Genomic DNA, 20,286 nt, shown 5'->3' with positions numbered 1-20,286 from the left:
AACTTTCTTGCATAGTCTCACACATGAGCTTTTGGAGGATACCTAATATCCAAACCATAACACCTTCATAATCCACAAATATTACATAAGTTGGAGTTAATACATAGCATTGCATAAAATATAATAATTCATTATAGAAATTTCATTAGCATACAATTTAAATTTTTTAAATGTAATGGCTTTCTTTTCTTTATTTAGCTTTTTATTGGTGCTTTATAGGTGTACATTAGGATGGGATTTCTTGTTACGCATTCATACATGCATACCATATAATTTGGCCAATATCACTCCCCAACACTTCCCCCACCTCCCCTTCTCCCACTTCCTGCTCCCTCTCCTCTACTGATCTCCCTTTGATTTTCATGAGGTCCCTTTCCCACAACTTTTTTTTCCCTTTTTCCTCCCTAGCTTCCACTTAGGAGAGAAAACATGCAACCCTTGACCTTTTGAGTTTGGCTCATTTTACTTATCATAATGGTTCCAGTTCCATCCATTTTCATTTTTCTTTATGGCTGAATAAAACTCCATTGTGCATATATGCCACGTTTTCTTTATCCATTCACCCATTGATGGACACCTAGATTGGTTCCATAGATTGGTTATTGTGAATTGTGCTGCTATAAACATGGGAATGTAAAGACGTTTTTATCTACATTCTCCTTTCAAAATAATGCAATTTATTTAGAGTAGTGATTTAACAGGCACATTAAAGTTCTCAAAATTATAATGTATTAAAATTGTCTACAATACCAAAATATCAAATCTAAGAATCATTCTGTAGGAAACAAGAAATTAGAGCAAATGAACATTAAAACTATCATAAAATTTCATCTCCCTAGAAGCAAGCCATGTTAATTATATAACAAATTATTATATCATAGTGACTTTAAATTCTTTATGACTGTGATTTAAAATTTGAATTTTCAGCGACTATATTCTATGTGTAATGGTTGATATTGCAAAATAAATATTATATACTAATTTAAATGCTGCTCAAATCCCCAAATGCTGAGACCACACTGATGGGTGGGATGAAATAAGAGGAATAAAATGATAAGACAATGAAATGGCGTGGCAGAAGCAAAAAAGGTGAACATCTGTCCCCAAATGTCCCCCTTTCTTCATACAGCTTTGGTCCAACAGGTGCTTTCTGAAGTCAGCAATATGATCAAAACCAAGTGCTGATCAGCAAGAAGGATGAGGGAGAAAACGCCCAAGTGGGATTGTACCCTGGATTTGGGAAAGAGGAGCAAAGAAGAGGTCCTTCCCACCTCGCAGATGTCCTGGGCACCGCTGGGTGGGAAAGTGTCTGAAGAGCAGGAGCAAGACCCACTTCCGCTCCAGGCAAAGGGGTGGGGGTGGGGCGCCGCCTCCCGGTCACCCAGTTACTAGGCAACGGGATGCCCCAGCGTGAAGCCACTGAGGGGAATGCGTGGGGCTAGGCAGTTGATGGAGAGATCTTGAGCAGCAGAAATGAGCCCCGGTAAGAACGGGGCCAGGGGGCTGCTCCTCTAGGGGGACCCTGGGAAGTGGAGGGTAAAGTAGAGCGCAGCTGGGTCGCTTCACCCCTAAGCCGCAGGGATTTCCCGGGTCGTCTGGAGCGCGGATCTTCTTAACTAGCCACTCATCCCCGGCTCAGCCCCAGAAAAGCACCCACTTCCCTCCTCCCCGCTGCCGCTGCGTGGCGGCAGCGCGCCCTCCGGTGGCCGCAGGGGGCATGGACCACCACCTGGCTGGGGCTCCGGGTGGGCTCCAAAGACCTTGCTGGGTTCTGTTACAGAAAAGCACACTGAGGAAGAGGACGCGGTCGACTCCGTTCTCCTTTCAGCGTCCAAGATCCTAAATGCCTCCGAGGGGTTAAAGGAAATTGGTGGCAGTGAAACAGGTAAAATCTTCCAGGCCAAGTTGCTCCTATGGCAATGATGCTGCTTCTGTACTGCATACAGACAACGGGCACATTGCCTAGGTCCACTGGCCCGATGGATGCACTTAGTAACTATTATGATATTAATGATGGCCACATACCACTCTAACCACGTAAATGTATCCATTAATTCGATCCTCACAACAGTCCTACGAAACAGATACTATCCATTATCCCCACTTTACAAAGAGGTTAACTAACTCCCAAGGTCACACAGGTAGCAAAGGATAGAGTCAGAATTCAGCAGGTTGTCTCTAGAATACAGGTCTTAACCAACACTCTACTATACTTCATCTTTAGATGGCAAGTATTGAGGTTTTTGTTTTTGTTTTTGTTTTGGACAGACACTAAAAAGATATTTCTTTTCTAAGAAAACTACTTTTCACAGTAAATATTTGTGGACTACAGATTATTGTACAGGGAGGATGTTTGAAAAAAACCAAGTGGCTACAGTTTTCAAACTTTGCATGAACTGGAAATAAGGTTGTGTAAATATCCAGGTAAGGAACCTGAGGACACTGAAACTGGAGTCTCATTTCCTTGAGAGAAGCCCTCAGTGATTATGCGCCTGTGACTAGTGTTCAGGGGGACATGCCAGGGAAGGAGCAGAACACTTGAGCAGAGGCAGTACCCAGACAGACTAACAAAGTGAGGACCCAGTTGCTGATAACCCATGTGCATCATATAGAGATCCAGAAGCAGAAAAGTGTTCAAATAGAAGCTTGAAATGGGAACAAGATTTCTGCAATTTCACAAATCCAGAACCTTCACAAATGCCTTGGCAAGGTCCCTGAAAGAAGAGGCCAGAACAGCCGCACCTCAGTAGACGAAAGACAACTGGATACTCAGTCACCACCAAAATGAGAGACATCAAGTGGAGGCCATCAGGACCAGTCTCCTCTCTGCTCTTTGGCCCACCCTCCTCCATCCATGAGACTCTGGCTTCCTTGGAGAACTGTGAGGGGTTAAAGGGACAGGAGAGAAAGAGTCCTCCTCACAAAAAAACTTAAAACATTAAACTGGCCCAGTATTTTACCTCCAAGAGAGTACTTAAGATTGAAGAGATGGGGATACTTCAATTTGGCAAGACCATGTGCGTCTAGGGCGCTGGAGAAAGATGCCAATATTTATAGAAAATGAAGTTACTTATAAAATAACACAAATACTTGTTTACAAGTTACAGTCTCTCTTGTGAGAGCATAGTGTTTACAAGTGCAGGATATAGCACAGGACAGGTACTCAGTAAATGCTAGGTATATCAAATCAAGGATATATACTGCCAAGAATGGCTGGATTTGCTACAACTGAAGGCACATTAGGAGGTGTGACTTTGGACCCTCTTTCTGTATTGTCTACACTTCACTGTCACCAAGTGATCCATTCTGATTACTAACCAACAAAATATTTACCTGATTTGCCTAAATAGTGCTAATTATTCATGCAAATAAGAACAATGAGTTCACATAATTAGCCTTTGATTCATTGAAATGAGTATATAAGAGATATTCTTGAACTTCAGGATGACCAACATTTTTTTTTTCTAGGACCTCTGTCCTACCCAAGTCTTCATTCATTTTGTTTGTCTGCCAAACAAATATTTCTGAGCACTGCTGTGTATCCAGGGCTGTTCTATCTATTGGGATCCAAGAGTGAACACTATATGTAAGACCCCTGCCCATATGAAGCTTACCTCCTAGTCGGGGGAACAGACAGACACAGGATATTGTGTGCAAGATGGCAGTAAATCTTATGGAGAAAAGTAAGGTAGAGAGGGAGGTGTGGAGCATGTGCAATATCAGAGGTGGGTGGGGAATGTGCAATTTTAAATAGGGCAGGTGATAGGAGAAAACAGCTCTCAGCAGGTCACATCTGATCGATGTTTAGAGGAGGTGAAGAAGCAATCACTGCAGAGTTCTAGGGAAAGAGCTAGCAACTGCCATATCCTGAGTCCAGAGAATGTCAAGACCATGTGTTGTCCAGGGCACTGGAGAAAGATTGAGTTTTGTTGAGCATTGACGACATATTGCTGGATATAAAGGCTCTATCAACAAACTTGCCTAGAGTTATCCCCTCACCTTATTTGTGGCAAAGCCAGGACTCAAATCCAGGCAACCCAACTCCATAATTCATCTCTCTCATAGTTGTACAGAATAAGCCACAATTCATGGGCCTCCTACAACAAGTACTTGAATTATCATAGCAAACCTAGTATTTGAACCTGAGAATTACAAATCTTTGAAGCTGAGAGTCATTGCCATGTTTCATTTTTAAAACTCATTTGCTTCCCTTAATTGGTTGGCCAGAGGTATGGCCCTAATACCTCCAGCAAACACTCAATATGACATAACTTTCTGCAGCCTTATAATAAATCCCTTAAAATTCAGATTATATCTTCACTCCACTGATCTTTTCTTTTTTTTTTACTTTTGTCACTTAAATATAAGATAGCTAGAGAATTTAAGTTGAATATAATATGAATATTTCTTGCATAGTCCATAGACCATAAGCTTCTTGAGGGATAGGACCTATCTTCCACCTCATCTAAATGCCTCCCAATAGCATATGTTCAGCAGGAACTTAAGAGGGACATGTGATTATGTGCTATGATAATGTCTATCTGGTTCTTTGATAATGTCTGTGTTGCTCTTTATTTCTGAATTTTAAATTACCTTTCCTTTGGGAATAAGTAGCAGCCAAAGACTCATAAGAAAAACAAAGGGTATTTTAATAGCTTTAAAAATAGGTGAATCCAACTTCCAGCCTACTCTCTGCCTGTAGTGAATCATCTGGACATTGCTAGAGAAAAACACTCATTATTGAGTCATAACATGAATCTAAAAGGAGCATTCAGTGCTATTTGGCAAACTTACTTTATTGCCCCCAACAAATTCTTTTTCAGACCTCTCTCTGTCCAAGATAGTCATTGCACTCCCCTTGTTCTCAAAACCCAATTCCTCTTTCCACCACCTCGCAACTCGTAACACAGTCCTATGCTATGTGAGGAAAGTAGAAGCAATAAGACCAAACTCCCTCACCCTCCACCTTCACCTTGCTTACCTACCTCCGTGGGTACCCGTATGCTCCGCCTTCCCCCTGCTTCAATGAAAGAACTGTACCTACTTAATCATAGACTGATTCATCAGGATCCCATCTCTTCTGGAATTCTAAAGTACTTAGCTGAATTAAGCTGCTGAATAATGAACCACTAAAACAAGAAACAACACCCCCCCACACACACACACACAAAAAAAAAAGCTGAATCATGAAGTTATAAAAATCCTTCTAGACTTTCAGTGAGAGATTTTAGAGTGAAGAAAGATGACAGTTCTTCCTTCCTTAGTGCCAAATGAAATGAACTAAAAAGTGCTAGAAAACGAGCAAAAATTTCACTAGCAGCACCTGAGAAGGAAGGGGGCACTCCCTTAGGTCACAAGATCAGAAAGTGGAGGCCAAAACTAAAAACAGAAGGTCCAGGCAAGCCAAACCACTTCCTGGCTCCTGATTCTGCCTGATTTTTAGAAGCAATGAAGCAAGTCAAAATCCTGAGAATACTCTTGAACATCCCCAACCCATTTGTGAATGAAAAAAGAGAAAACACCTGTGCCTTTCTGTAGGTTAGGATTCATATGTGTAGAGTGTAGCAACTTCTGGAAACAGATGGGTACACACTTGGAGATTGATTAACAAACAGGAATTTACTGTAAGAAATGCAGAGGTTCTGGGTGGTTCTGCCACTAGCCCATGAAATAGCTGTGTGGGGATTTTAAAGAGGCCCATCCTCTTCTGAGTGGATGCACACCCACCCCGGGTGCTGGTTAGTTGAGTAGAAAGAGCATGGGATGGATTTGAGCCCCACACAGCCTTTTGGCCAGGAACCTTTGTCCAGTAAACAACCTTCACAATCCTACATGGCAACCCCAGTTCCAGGGCTCTGAATTGAGAGAATGAGCCAAGTCAGCAGAATATTTCCTCAAGGAAGGTACATCCTACCACTAAATTTCTAACCAGAGTCTCAGGGAATACCACCAAAAGTATCACCAAAGAGACCACATCCTCCAACAAAGCCTGTCAATACTGTTCCAAAAGATTTTTCCTTCTGCAGACAGCTACACTCAATTTTTACCCTGGCCCCAAATCTATAGCTCAGAGGGATAGACTAATGGGGGCTCATGGAAGGATGTAAAAAAATAAAAATCTAAAATACTATTAAAAAAAAAACAGAAATTCTGAACAGAATTGTCAAGGTCAAGTTAATGAGCCATATGACAAGAAGCAGCATGGTAATTATGTAATTGTACCATGACCAAAAATGAAGAGATGAAGGATAGAAAATATAGAGAGAAGCAATGTATAAACCCTATTGTGTTTTCTTAAGAATCTTTTCTTTACTATATCACTTCACTGAGTCTATAGGTTTCTTTTGACACCTTATTTCTTCCTCGGTTTTAGCAAAAGGAATCCTATATTTAGTTTTGAAGTTCTTCTAATAAAAGAGGGTGTGTATTGCTGCAGGAAGGAGATGTAATTTTGAACAGCAACACCATTAAGAATAAAGAGGAAGGCTAAAATTATTTCCAAGAATAATATCCTATCTTTGGTATTTAAATAGTTTTATGAGTATTATGGTTACAGAACAGAATGTAAACATCATGAAACTTCACTATGGAAATAACATAAACAGCAAATATCATGAAAAGTGGGGGTAGATGTGGAAGGAATTATAATGCTAGCTCTCTCATTTTTCTTGGGAGGAAGTAAATCAACACTGATCACAACAGAAATATATGTTTTAAAAACATGATGACTCCAACCTCTTATTCTTATTCATGATATATTTTCTTTCTTTTTTTGAAACATTTTTCTTAACTGACACATAGTAATTATGTTTATGAGGTACAGTGCGACATTTCAATGCATGTATATATACAATGTGTAATGATTACCTCAGGGTGATTGGCATATCCATCACTTCAGTAGCATGTGAAATATGACCCCATTGCTCTAAAATACTTTCTATTTTTTCCACATATAAGCAGAAAGAGCCCAATGAAGGATAAGTACCCAAAATTGACAATGTTAGTTCTGGGTGGTAGAATTCCAGATAATATCTTCTTTTTGATTTGCATGACCTATTTGAATTCATTAAAAGATATCTGAGTGAATAAAAAACTTTTGAGATGCCTTCCTGCCTCCATACCAGCCTTACCTCAGTTTCTTTTTCTTGTTTTTTTTCTTTTCTTTCTTTCTTTCTTTTTTTTTTTTTTTTTTGCCATTTTATTCCCAGTTAGATGCAAAGCTAAGCAATGTTCTGGTAAGAACACTGTCCCTCTCTGTCTTTGATTGAGGTGGCATTCTGCAATTGGTCACACACATCTCCAGGCTCCCAACCAGTTTTGCCCTATCAGTGATGAAGGCCAAGTGACAAAAGAGTTGGCAACCAGTTTCTACAACACCTAGCAGACTACCAATCCAAAAAAGGCCTCTTAATTAGGCATAGCGGTACATGCCCATAATCCCAGAGGCTCAGGAGGCTTAGGCAGGAGGATTAAGCAGCCAGCCTCAGCAATTTAGCAAGATTGTAAGCAACCTAGTGGGACCCTGTCTCAAAATAAAAAGGGCCAGGGATATAACTCAGTGGTTAATGACTCTGGGTACAAATCTCTAATTCAAAAAAAAAAAAAAAAAGAAGAAGAAGAAGAAGGAGGAGGAGGAAAAAAACTCTTTCAAAGCCCTTCTGTAAGAGCAGAACTTGTTGGGCTAGAATTAGCCTAGAAGACCGTTCAATCTTTTTTTTTTTTTTTTTAATATTTATTTATTTATTTTTAGTTTTCCGCAGACACAACATCTTTGTTTGTATGTGGTGCTGAGGATCGAACCCAGGCCGCACACATGCCAGGCGAGCGTGCTATCACTTAAGCCACATCCCCAGCCCCAAGACCGTTCAATCTTAACTCTCATTTCATTAATTTTTTTTCACTTCTTTAATTTAAAAAAAGAATTAAAGCAAGTTGCCTAACATATGGACAAAGAAGGATATATGTAAGGAAATTTGCACACATCACATAGTCTCTCCCCTGTTGCATATCTATAATCTATCTTCCGGGAAATGTTGGGTATGTGATAACTATTCTCTATCGTCAAGAGAAGCATGAGCACTTTTGTCCACTATATGTTGGTATTGGAAGCACCAAGGAAAAGAGAACTCAAACACTGGATACAACTACATTTGAGTTACAAAGCAAAGACAGGTGCAAAATCAGCTTCTGCAGTAGCTACTGAACTCCAATGGCCAGTGGGTCACCGTTGGTAACCAATGTAGGACAATGGGTCTGCACACACCCCTCCTGTGCTGTAGCAGAATGCCCCACTTCAGGGAGATGGTAGTGTATTGGTCAGGGTTGGTCAGTTTTCATAAAATGCACACACTTGAGTCTCACCCACGGCCCATGTGGATAGTGGAATTTGGGTTTCCTCTATGTGTCGTGGGCTGGCTGCAAAATAAAGTTAAGAAAAGAAGGTGGTGAAAAAACCCACATGACACTGAAAGTAAGTTTGAAAAGCGAGGGCAGGATGGCTCTTTGACCTTAAGGGTTGAGCTACCACACTGGAAAGAGAGAGTGAGAGCCCACATTTGCTTTATTATATGGGGCAAACTTCAAAGGTTTTCTATAGAATGTTCTTCTGCCAGCTCCAAATGGGTTATGCCCAACTCCTGAGCTACAAGATGGGTCTCCCTAGCCAAGGGAAGGCAGAGGTCAGTGCATTGAGCAATCCATTAACTGGGAGGAGCCACAAAATAGCTTGTAATACCAAACCCATAAAGATGTTCAAATAGCTCAGGGGAGACTCCCCACGCTTGAGCAGAACAAAGAAATACAATACACATTGAGTCTAAAATGGGAAAATGTGTCAGGAGCTGTGGTGTATGCCTGTAATCCCATTGACTCCAAAGGTTAAGACAGAAGGATCACAAATTCAAGGTCAGGCTTAAGCACTTTAGGGAGACTCTCAGTAACGGAACAAAGCTGTCTCAAAATAAAAAAATTAAAAAGAACTGGGTATGTAACTCAGTGGTAAAGCATCCCTGGTTTCAATTCCCAAGTAAATAAGTAAAATGGGGAAAAAATATTTCCACACAAGGTGATAAGTTTAACATAAACTGTGAGCACTCTGTTCCTAAGGAAGTTCTTACATGGCTGAGAGGGGACCAAAGGACTGTGCACATTGAATTGCCTTTCCCAACAGAAGGAACATGTGGATCTTTCTAGTGCTTTGCTTAATAACAAGGCTCATAGTATGTTGTTAATCCAACCTGTTCTGCATTAAAAGGGGGAAAAAGTCACATTACAATTTTATTAAACTGAGAACTAATACAGTATCCTTCCAAGTCTCCTATGACATGAGGATAATTAGTTTGCTTTTTCACATAAGAAGTGTAGTTTGTATCTCAGAGTCAAGGATATTTGAGCTTTTAAGATTTTTCAAGTTAGGTACCACAAAGTAGTGGTTTATTATAAAAGTAAAACCACAAAACTCAAGTGGGTATTTTAAGTCAAATGAAAATTACTTCTTAAATTTGTGATTACCATAATGTCAATGTTAAATATTCTCATTATCTCATTGCCTTCCTATCCAAGAAAGTTAGGAATTTGCTATTTTTATTTATTGAGAAATAAAATTTAAAAATTAAACCACATTTTTTTCAAATTTACTTCTCAGAATATGGCTGCATATCAGAATCTGAAAACCAAATCCAACCACAGTCAGCATTGAAAGTGAGTCTATTTCATTTTATTAGCTCCAAAATCCTATGCAAAGGCTGATCTTTTCCAGAATAAATATTTCCCAAATGCTTGTTGGTTCTTCCACTTTGTCCTCACAAAAATCTTTATGAAAGAGCTCTGGAGAGTCAGCAAAATGACTAAGAATGTGAATCACCTGAATCTCATATGATGCTTTCTGATAATGGTAACATTAGGGGATATAAAAATCAGAACAATCCAAGATTATGTTTAGCAGCCTAAAAATATTCAATTTAATACTTTGTTTAATTTCATTATAGGTCCTTCAGCATCAGTTAGAATCATTTCAGGCTCTGCGAATACAGACTTTGCAGAATGTTAGCATGGTATGGTTCTTTTCATCTCTTTATAGGATACATTGTGACTTAACATTTATCTTCCCATCTCCTAACTACACTACTAGCCAGTGGATAAACTGACGTAGAACATATCAGAAGCCATGACATAGTTCAAGCTCAAAATTGTTTTGAGGAAACTACATTCTCTCTTTTATACTTATTATTTGGATATAAGGCAAAAAGAAAAAGCATTAGCTGAGTTCTAAAGTGCTATTTATACACAGTCAACAAATAGGGACCCTCATTGAAAGGTTTAAAATATAAGTCAAACTGGCTTAGCGGGGAAAACATACTCTATTACCTCAAGTAACCAAAAATCCTAGAAATAGCTCACTTCAAGATGGCTTCATGTATATAATCAAGATTCATGAGGTTGGGGTTATGGCTCAGTGGTAGAGTACTTGCCTACCATGCATGAGGCACTGTGTTTGATTCTCAGAACCACATAAAAAAATATATTGAATCCATCTACAGCTAAAAATATTTTTTAAAAATTCATGTTATCAGGAACAAGTCTCACTCCATATCTTGCTTTCCAGGAGTGAATTCTCAGACTTTATATGGTGACAAAGGTTTGCTAGGAGCTCTGAGACTTTATTCTTCCAGATCAGAGTGGAAAAGAGAAGAAAGCCATGCTTGTTCTCTCCCTTAACGGCTTATACACCCAGTGTTCTTGTGCTAAGAGGAACTGCAGGAAAATGGAAGAGAAGACAAACTCTTCTGCAGAGTGACAGAATATTCTGTTCTGTTCTGATGACAGAGATCAAAGATCTCATATTTACTAAATAATGTAAAAAAAATCAAACACCTAAAATTATTTTAATATAGTTCATAAAATGTTACTGATTCACTAAGTTATCTTTCTGATTTTGTTAAGAAAGATAAAAATCAGAACAATCCAATTTAATTTAATTTTCTTAAAGCCTCCTTTAATGATACATATTTACAATAAAGTAAGCACACTTAATTTTATATTCTCTGTGATGGAAAGAATTTTTATGTATAGAAAAAATATGGGCTGGGGCTGGGGCTCAGTGGTAGAGCACTCGCCTAGTATGCATGAGGCACTGGGTTCCATCCTCAGCACCACATAAATATAAAATAAAGACATTGTATCCACCTAAAACTTAAAAATAAATATTTTTTTTAAATGTAAAAATATCTTTCAATTGTAATATCTATTATTCCTATACATTTATAAGTTTATGAATCTGAAATTCTAACATTCTCAATTTATCTTTTACAGGTACAGTCTGAAATCAGTGAGATACTGAACAAAAGTATTATTGAAGTAGAAACCCCACAATTTGGCTCAGAAAAAAATCTAGCATTCAGTACACACACTGAAAAGAATTCGGTATGTAATTTATAAAGATCATTCCTACATTCAGGTGCTTCAAAATGTTACTACTACTAGTTTACCTTCAGCTTTACATTCTCCCTCTCTTCACAGGAAGAAGTGACTGTCAGAGATGAAAATAAGGAAGTTTCTATCCTGAAGACCTTAAAAGACGTATGTTTACTTCTCTACTTCTGCAGTTTTCCTATTCCTTTTGGAGTCTGTGAGGGATGTTTGAGTTAGTCCAGATACTGAAAGATTTCCAAGTAAATTCAAATACAAGGCAGTTTGTATAGCCTCTCCATGCACTTAGGATTGACCCAACCTGAACTCCCTAGAGCAACAGCTAATCAGGGTGACCCTCACTGTGTCCATACTGATTTGAAATCACATTTTTTCAGGATAGTCATAACTCTAAAATGACCTAAAACTAGGAATGCAAGCAGAAGTGGAAATATTTGCTTTCCTGAAACTCTCACTTGACCTATCTATGACCTTCTCCACCTATTTTTGATGTTCTGTTGATGGATGTTAAATTTCTATTTCTGAAATTGAGGGGTTAGTCCATGTATCTCATCCCCTCAGGAAATAAGTGCAAATTCTAAACAAATTGAGGAGATCAGAATCACAGGTTAAATGTTGTTAAATTTTCTGGAAAAATAAACCATACCTGTTAGGCTTTTTTGCTGTATAAAAGTAGATACCATGTTTATTTTGGTTATATGAATAAATCATCCACAAATTATTACTGGCAAATGACAGTACATTTATAGTGTGCTTTTTATTGTCAACAGCCTGTAGAGAAGCCAGAAGAAATCTTTTCTATGGAAAAAATTCATCATTTTGAGGATTCCATGATCCGTCCTTCAATGGATGAAAAATTCAGTAGCAATAATGTTAACAGTCTCTCTCAAAGTATAAATATTCCATCCCAGATGCAGTTCAAGGACATATTAACTCTTGAGAACTTGAGAACTCCAACAGATAATTCAGCTTCAAACATAATAATTATGAACCCTTCAGAAAATTCTGACATATTAAAGAATTATAATAATCAGTACAGTTTTCTACCTAAAATATCTCAAAATGTGATATCTCAAGCAGATACAGGTATTCTGGATAAATCCAAAATGGACATGCCTTTTCTGAAGCATGGGTTTTGTGAAAATTTGGATGATATTTGCTACTCGATTAAGCAAATGAAGGAAGAGCTTCAAAAGTCACATGATAGGGAACTGGCGCTTACAAGTGAACTTCAAACCTTAAAAACCAACCCAAATATTCAAAGAAATGGGAACTATGACCTGTTCCCCATTCACAAGGAAAAAATTGACTTCACTAAGGAGGAAAGCATAGAAAGTAACTTAAATGAAGATATAAAATCAAAGAGAATTTCAGAATTAGAAGCATTAGTAAGCAAGTTACTCCCATTCAGGGAAACAGTGTCAAAATTCCATGTGAATTTTTGTAGGAAATGTAAAAAATTATCTAAAAGTGAAATACACAGGGGAAAAAATAATGAGAAAAACAATAAAGACATTCCTATCAACGGCAAGAATATTGCAGATTTAAAATTCCATTCCCGAGTTCCAAGACATACACTGCCATTCCTTGACCAAACAAAACATGAAATAAAAGACAAAGAAGGGAAACAATTTATAGTAAAACACGGATCAGTAATAGCTGAAAATGAGAAAACATCTAAAGTCAATTCTGTCACTGAGCAGTGTGTTGCAAAAATTCAGTACTTACAGAATTACCTAAAAGAATCTATGCAGATACAGAAAAAAGTATCAGAACTGGAAAACGAAAATCTAACCCTGAAGACCAAAATAAAGCCTCTAGTCTTTACCACACAATCTCTGATACAGAAAATTGAAAGCCACGAAAAGCAACTAAAGAATTTGGTTGAAGAAAAAAACACTATTCAGTCCAAGTTAATTAAAGCAGAAGACGACAGCAAAGAATGTCTTAAAGAATTTAAGAAAATAATTAGTAAATATAATGTTCTCCAAGGCCAAAACAAAATGCTTGAGGAAAAAAATAGTCAGCTTGCTTTGGAGAAGCAACAAATGTTGGATGCATTCGATCAGCTAAAAAGTAAGGAACACAAAATTCAGAACGATATGGCCCTTGTCAGTAGTGAAAATAACAGAATGAGTATAGAAATGGAAGCAATGAAAACAAATATTCTCTTGATACATGATGAAAAAGACATTCTAGAGAAAAAAACATACCAGCTCCTCCAAGACAAAAGTTCACTTGAAAATGAGCTAAAAGAAAACCAGCTGGAGATCCTGCAGCTAAAAGAGAAGGAAAGACTGGCAAAAAATGAGCAAGAGTCACTTCTTCAAATCTTAGAAACAATTAAAAATGAAAAACTGAACCTTGAAACAATATTACAAGACGCTACTACTGCTAGACAAATGATGGAAAGAAAAATTGAGACTCTTCAAACTTACCAAAATGCTTCAGAAGAGAGTTTTCTGAAAGAAATTAAAAATGCAAAATCAGAAGCAAATATTTATAAAAACAGCTTGTCAGAAATCAGCAAGGAATGTGAAATGTTATCAAAAATGGTAGTGGAAATTAAGACAGATAATCAAATTCTGAAAGAAGAACTAAAGAAACATAGTCAAGAAAATATGAATTTTGAAAACAGCCTCAGTCGACTTACCGAAGACAAAATGCTTTTAGAAAACTATGTAAGAAGTATAGAAAATGAAAGGAATACCTTGGAATTTGAGATGCGGAATCTTCAGCGAGAATATTTGAGTTTAAGTGATAAAATTTCTAGTCAGCATCATGACCTAACAAAAATGACTCACATTTCAAGACGAGAGAAATTCCATTTTGACAACTATAATACTTATGAAGACACTTCTAATCCTAGGAGTAGGCCTTTAGCTCATGATTTGAAAGGTATGTATGTTGTGGTAGATTAGTAGAGACCTGTCAAGAGTCTTATAGCCTATTGGGCACTAACCAGAATACAGAAATAAGAAGGAAACTTTAAGATGAATACCATTTAGTTTTGTAACATTCATAATCAATTTACTATATAATGGAATTATTGGGGGATTTTGTGTTTTAAATGAAATTCATATTTTATATTACTCATATACATTGAATATGCAAAAAGAATCTTTGGGCAGGGAGCAAGAGTTTTAAAATTATTATTCTGAAGTATATTAAGCATTCCCATTTTTAAAAAATAAATACTCTTTTTTTTTCCAGGAATTCCAAGTAAACTGTATCAAATGTTTCCATCCAAAATATGTAAATAAATTTCCAAAACTCAATGTTTCAAATACTTTTGTCCAAGTACTTTTTCCCACAGCATAATCTTAAATTCATTTTAACATAGGATTATATTTACCTTTTAATTGATTAAACTAGTTTTTAAAATTAGAATTTGTCAAGAACTGTGAATAAACTGAGATTTTACCAATTAGCAAGCAAATGTTAGCCTGCCACAATTTTATGGAATCTAGTAAAAGACATGAAACTCCTGGAACAGAGATAAAGGAAAGGTTTGTTACAATGACAGCAGTAGATAAGAGTATTGACATTTTTGCATCATTTTTCCAAGGCTTAATTCCTGAAGAGAACTACAAAGTGGGCTGCATTATAGGAGAGAAACCCTGAGTTTATGGAAGCCAAATATTTTATAGTGTGCAGTAAGCATGACTGCTCTTTGCTCTAGATGGACACACTATCTTTATTTTATTGAGAGTAAGATTCCTAACTTGTCTCCAAAGGAAACACAAGCTGTAGCTTCCAAAGCTATGAGCAAAACTGTCCTTCGCTCCAGAGGACAACACTCATTATTCTTGTCTATAAGCTATACAATTCCTTGTTGAATTTTGTCAAATGTTTTTTCTGCATGGTTTTCCCCCTTTAATTTATTAAAGGGTAAATTAAATTAATTTTGAAGTATTACATCAATCTTGCATTCCTGGATCAAGCCCCACTGTGTCACTTTATATTATTCTTTTAATGTATACTCCTGGATTTGTTTTGATAATATTAATCATTTTGTTAAGAATTTCTACTTCTGTATAGAATATTAGTTTGTTACATTATTTTTTGCAAGAATTAGTGTGGAATTGGTATTATTGATATGTAATATTATTTCTTCCTTATTACACAGTAGAATTCACCAGAGGGTCTGAATTTTTCTAAATGCAAAGGTTCCAAATTGCAAAATGAATTTTTCTAGTTGACATACAACTATTCAGGTTTTCTATTTCTCTTTATATTTTGAAAAATTGGACATTCTGAAGAATTTGTACATTTAAGTTCTTAAGTGTAGTGGCATGAAGTTGTTAGTAATAGTCCATATGTTTATAATGTCCAGAGGACCTGTGACAATATACTCTTAATTTCTGACACAGATAATTTGGGGTTCTCCTTTTTTTAATTTCTTTTTCCTTTCCTTTTTCCTTTTTCAGTCTTGCTAGAACTATATCAATGTCATTGCTCTTTTTTGGATACCAGCTTCTTGTTTCATTAACTTTTTTCTCTGTTGATTTTTTTATTCCATTGATTTCTGTTCCTCATTTAACCATTTCATTCCTTCTGCTTATTTTGGTACTAATTTGTTCTTTCTTCAGTTTCTTAAGGTGGAAGATTAGGTATGTGGTTTGAAACCCTCGTCTTTATCTACTCTGTACATTTAAAGCTATAACTTTCAAGCACCACTTTAGCTGCACCACACTGATGTTTTTTCATTTAGTTCAAAATATTTCCTCTTTTATTAGTTATTGTTTGATCTAACTGAATATTTAGAAGCAACTTGCTTAATTTCAAATATTTGGAGATTTTCAGATATCTTACTGTTACTGATGCAGAAATTATGTATGATCACAGAGCATACTACACATAATTTGGTTGTTTTGATTCGTGAAGACTTATTTTATTGCCCAGAATATGGTCTATCCTGGTTAATGTTTAATGTAAACTTGAAAGGAATGTATATTCTGCTATTATTGAATGGAGTGTTCTATAAATGTAACTCAGTAGAGGTGGTTCCAGTGTTGAAAAAATCTGCATCTTTACTGATCTTCTGTCTACTTGTTCAATTACTGATAGAGAAATAGGAAAATGGTTTTTCTCATTCTATCAATTTTTGTTTCATGTGTTTTAAAGTCCTTGATGTGTGCATGCACATTTAGCACTATTCTATCTTATTGGTGAACTGTTCCCTTTATTATGAGATAACCCTCTTTGTCCCTGGTGATACTCCTTGTTCCAAAATCTTTGACTGATACTACTCTAATCCTTCTAGTTGTTGTTAATGTTTACATAGCATTATATGTTTTTCTATCCTTTTTATTTTGTAATGCTGAATTGGAAGGAAAAATTTTTAATAATTAAACAGTATATACCATCAAAAATTGACTACTAAACCCTGAAAGTCAAATGTAAACTCAAATAACTGAGAAAAGAACTAATGATGAGCAGTATACCCTTTTAAACACAGAACTAAGATTAAAGAATAGTAAGAATTATAATTACAAAGTAGTATGTCATTTAAAAAACATTGGCAAAATAGAACAAAGCAAATATAAGTGAAGAGCTAGGTACACCCTTTTACTTTTATTTAACCTGCCTTTTGTCTATTGTGTTTACTGCTACATCTCAGTGCCCAGAAACTTGCCTGGAACTTTTGTTAAATAAATAATAAATGAAAAAGCTGCCACTGTGCTAGAGAGTATCCAATAAAGCTTGAATATTCACTTGGTAGGAATGTTATGAAGACTTTTAAGCATCAAGAAGTTTAAATGAGACAACATTTTAGGTCTTTTCCTAACTGAAGTGTAATGACCCCACATTTCTTTGTGAAGATTTTTATGGTTTCTGGCTATTTCCCATAGGTTTCTAACCAGTGTCCTTAATAAGATATGGGACAGCATAAACTGGCAAAAGACCTTTCCAGTCAACTTGTGCTCTATACTTGATCTCCCAGAAGTAAATAATCTCCACTATTCTCTAATTCTGATAAAGCCTGCACAGTGAATATCATACATTTAAGAATTATCATTCTTTCTATGGAGAACTGGTAAACTAGGGTACAAAATGGAATCATAAATTGATGAAAAGCAGACAGAATGCCTGGCTTTGTTTTTGTTGGTTGTGCTATGTTGGACAATATACTTGACATCTGTTTCCCTCCATTTCTTAATTTGTTAAATTAAGATTAAATAATAAATATAAACAATATGTAATCATATGGGGTGATGTCATGACACAAGGCTAAACCAGTCAGGATCACCCCCAGGTGAACTGAGCTGGCACACAGAGGCAGAGAAATACCTTTCCCTTTGGGTTCTGGGATGGCTCCTCTGACCCAGCTCCCACAAAGGAGGCAAGGTAGGCAAGAAAAAGAAAGAGCACAACTGGAACCTGGTTTTATTGGGGATAAGCCATTCAAATGAGGCAAAGGGTAGGATTACAAAGGAACAGGTGAGTGCAACTCAACCCACTGGGTGACACCTACTTCTGGAGCCATGCCTCTTTATCTCAGTGGAGATAAAGCCCAAGTTATTGCAGGACTTAAGGACTTAAGGGCATGTATTTCCAGAGCAGCTCCCAACAGGATAGTACTTGTCACATAATAAACATTTTATAAGAATTTTTGTATTTTAAATGAATTAATATTTTTTAAATCAGTTATAACTAATAAAATTCAAATTAGCAAATACAACTTATTTACAACAAACTACTTGATGGATGGATTCTCCCTGCGACCTACCTGCACGGCCAGTGAACAGTGCTCTGAAACATGAGCCATGAGCAGATTGAAAATATAGTGAGAATAAAAAAATAGAAATAAAGAGAAAAAAGGCAAAGACACAAAAAATAGATGTAGTGGGCCAGTTGGTGAGAGAATCCTAAAGGGATCTAAGAAACAAGAGCATTTTATAGGTCTTAAAATCAAAGGGATTCACTGTGAAAATGCTTCTTGAGGTGAACAGGAAGATGTTGTGAGCAAAACAGTTTAATTGGGAGTTTATCAGTTTGCACTCAGCTACTTCTGGGCTGCCAGGATTAGAATTCAAGGCTTTTGAACTAGTAAATTCCATGACAAACATGGAATTTTATCAACAGGAGTTATTTACAAATGGGCATTTGCCTCCTTGCCAAAGGATTCCCAAGAGAGGAATCTCAATGTCCAGGGTTACATAGTTAAAAGCAAAGATTCAGTCCCAGCTCCCGAAAATGGATAATAATGATTAGTCTTTTAAAAAATGTATGTGTGTGTGTGTGTGTGTTGTATAGCCAGGGAAATATTTTTAATTTGGTCTTTGTGATAATTCTTCTAGGAAGATTATGAGCAAAGAGTCTCCAGAGGTTAAGTAATTTGCTTCAATATACATAGCTAGTAATAGGTTGAACCTGGTTTATTATTCTTAATGTATGCTGCATACACTTTAATATAAAAAGAACAAAAAAGTCTCTAAAGACTCTAAAGAAGTCTCTAAAGTCTCCAAAGAAACAGGATAAGATTTCCAGAAATGGGTTGTCACTGCTTAACTTTTTCTCTAGTTCCTTTTCTTTTGAATTAAGTTTTTCTTTTGAATTAAGTTTTTCTTCCATGATCAAATTAACATCCACAATCTTTGTTTAGATTCTGAGCCTTGAACAAATACAATTAGATGATATGTAGCAGAAATTAATGGCTGTCTAAGCAAGATTTTTCTTCCCTTTTTCACTGTTGGTGGACACAGAATATTCAAGTCACATAGGCTTCTTTTGGGAAAGCAGATACCTTGATGTCGAAGTCTTCAAGAGATAGGATGCCAGTGACTCTTACCTGCTCATGCCTGAGTTCTGAACAATAAAGCTGCTTCACGGGAAACTATTTCATGCTGTATCTTTTTATTTCCAAAGTTTAAAAAAAAAAAAAAAGAACTTGTAAGATCAGCCAGGTGCACTCCTGGCACATACCTATAATCCCAGTGATTCTGAGGAAGAAGGATTGCAAATTCAGGACCAGCCTGAGCAACTTTGTAAGGCACTAAGAAATTTAGTGAGACCCTGTCACAAAAATGAAATATTTACAAAAAGGGGTGGGGACATGGCTCAGTGATTAAGCACCCTTGCTTTCAATCCCTAAAAACAATGGGCATCCTTGTTTGCATCCCTTTAATTGAATGCGTGCTCCTCTCCTGACTCCTAAAAATCTTAATTTGTTTACATGTTTTATGATTCCTGTTACTGGTTTCTGCATCCACTTTTCTGAAAATCAATACAGTGATGTAGACCCTAGATGAAGTCTGCCACTGTCATACTATTAATCATACTTTTCAATAAGATTATGAGTGTTCCCATCTATGAATATATTATGTAAACCATGCATTGATTTAAAAAGACACACTTTTAATAAAAATTAATTGCAGTTAACAAAGGATAGAGTTAAAATGGGCAATTACATAAATATTCATAAAGTCTACATATATAAGCTACAATCTCAAAAGAATATATAAAACTCATTTAGTAATATTTATCAATATAGAACTATAAATTTGATTCAGTTATGTGCTGAAAAACTAATAAAGCCATTTCTATTTGGAAGACACAGGTCACCTTTGAATCAAATTATACCCATGATAATATTTTTATGACATCCATTGCCCACTAATTAATTATAAAGCATGAATTTAAAAAAAATTAAAATAGCAAAAATTCTTCATACTATCTTTACCCTTTCAAAAACCTTAACATAGTTCTCTCTGATGGAAAACAATGGGACCCAAAGGAAAAGAGTCCTAAAACCTCTCCAGTCTGATTTTCAGCTCTGAAGAGCCTAGACTGGTAGGGGAACAAATAATCAAAAAGCATCATTGGTCAAAAATAACTTCCCTAATACATTTTAAG

General features: G+C 36.4%; 1 protein-coding gene across 1 annotated transcript; it reads left to right on the top strand.

Annotated features, from left to right (window-relative positions):
• Positions 1-1,197: 1,197 nt before the first annotated feature.
• Ccdc110 (coiled-coil domain containing 110) lies at positions 1,198-14,690 on the top strand. The gene is made up of 7 exons (XM_076855262.1): positions 1,198-1,344; positions 1,621-1,885; positions 9,644-9,699; positions 9,987-10,052; positions 11,311-11,421; positions 12,198-14,325; positions 14,641-14,690. Exons 1-7 carry the CDS (start codon positions 1,198-1,200, stop codon positions 14,688-14,690), a joined length of 2,823 nt encoding a protein of 940 aa, XP_076711377.1.
• The last annotated feature ends 5,596 nt before the right edge of the window (positions 14,691-20,286 follow it).

This window comes from Callospermophilus lateralis, chromosome 4 (genome assembly GCF_048772815.1).
Source record: "Callospermophilus lateralis isolate mCalLat2 chromosome 4, mCalLat2.hap1, whole genome shotgun sequence".
NCBI lineage: Eukaryota > Metazoa > Chordata > Mammalia > Rodentia > Sciuridae > Callospermophilus > Callospermophilus lateralis.
Note: the sequence above shows the minus strand (reverse complement) of the source record. Positions and strands in the feature narration are given on the sequence as shown.

What these genes read in the sequence shown, in the direction of transcription:
- Ccdc110 (XM_076855262.1), top strand. Translation starts at nt 1,198, where the DNA reads ATGAGGGAGAAAACGCCCAAGTGGGATTGTACCCTGGATTTGGGAAAG. An exon ending in CTTTGCAGAATGTTAGCATG is followed by an intron (nt 10,053 to 11,310) that starts GTATGGTTCTTT and finishes TATCTTTTACAG; the next exon opens with GTACAGTCTGAAATCAGTGA. An exon ending in CACACACTGAAAAGAATTCG is followed by an intron (nt 11,422 to 12,197) that starts GTATGTAATTTA and finishes TATTGTCAACAG; the next exon opens with CCTGTAGAGAAGCCAGAAGA.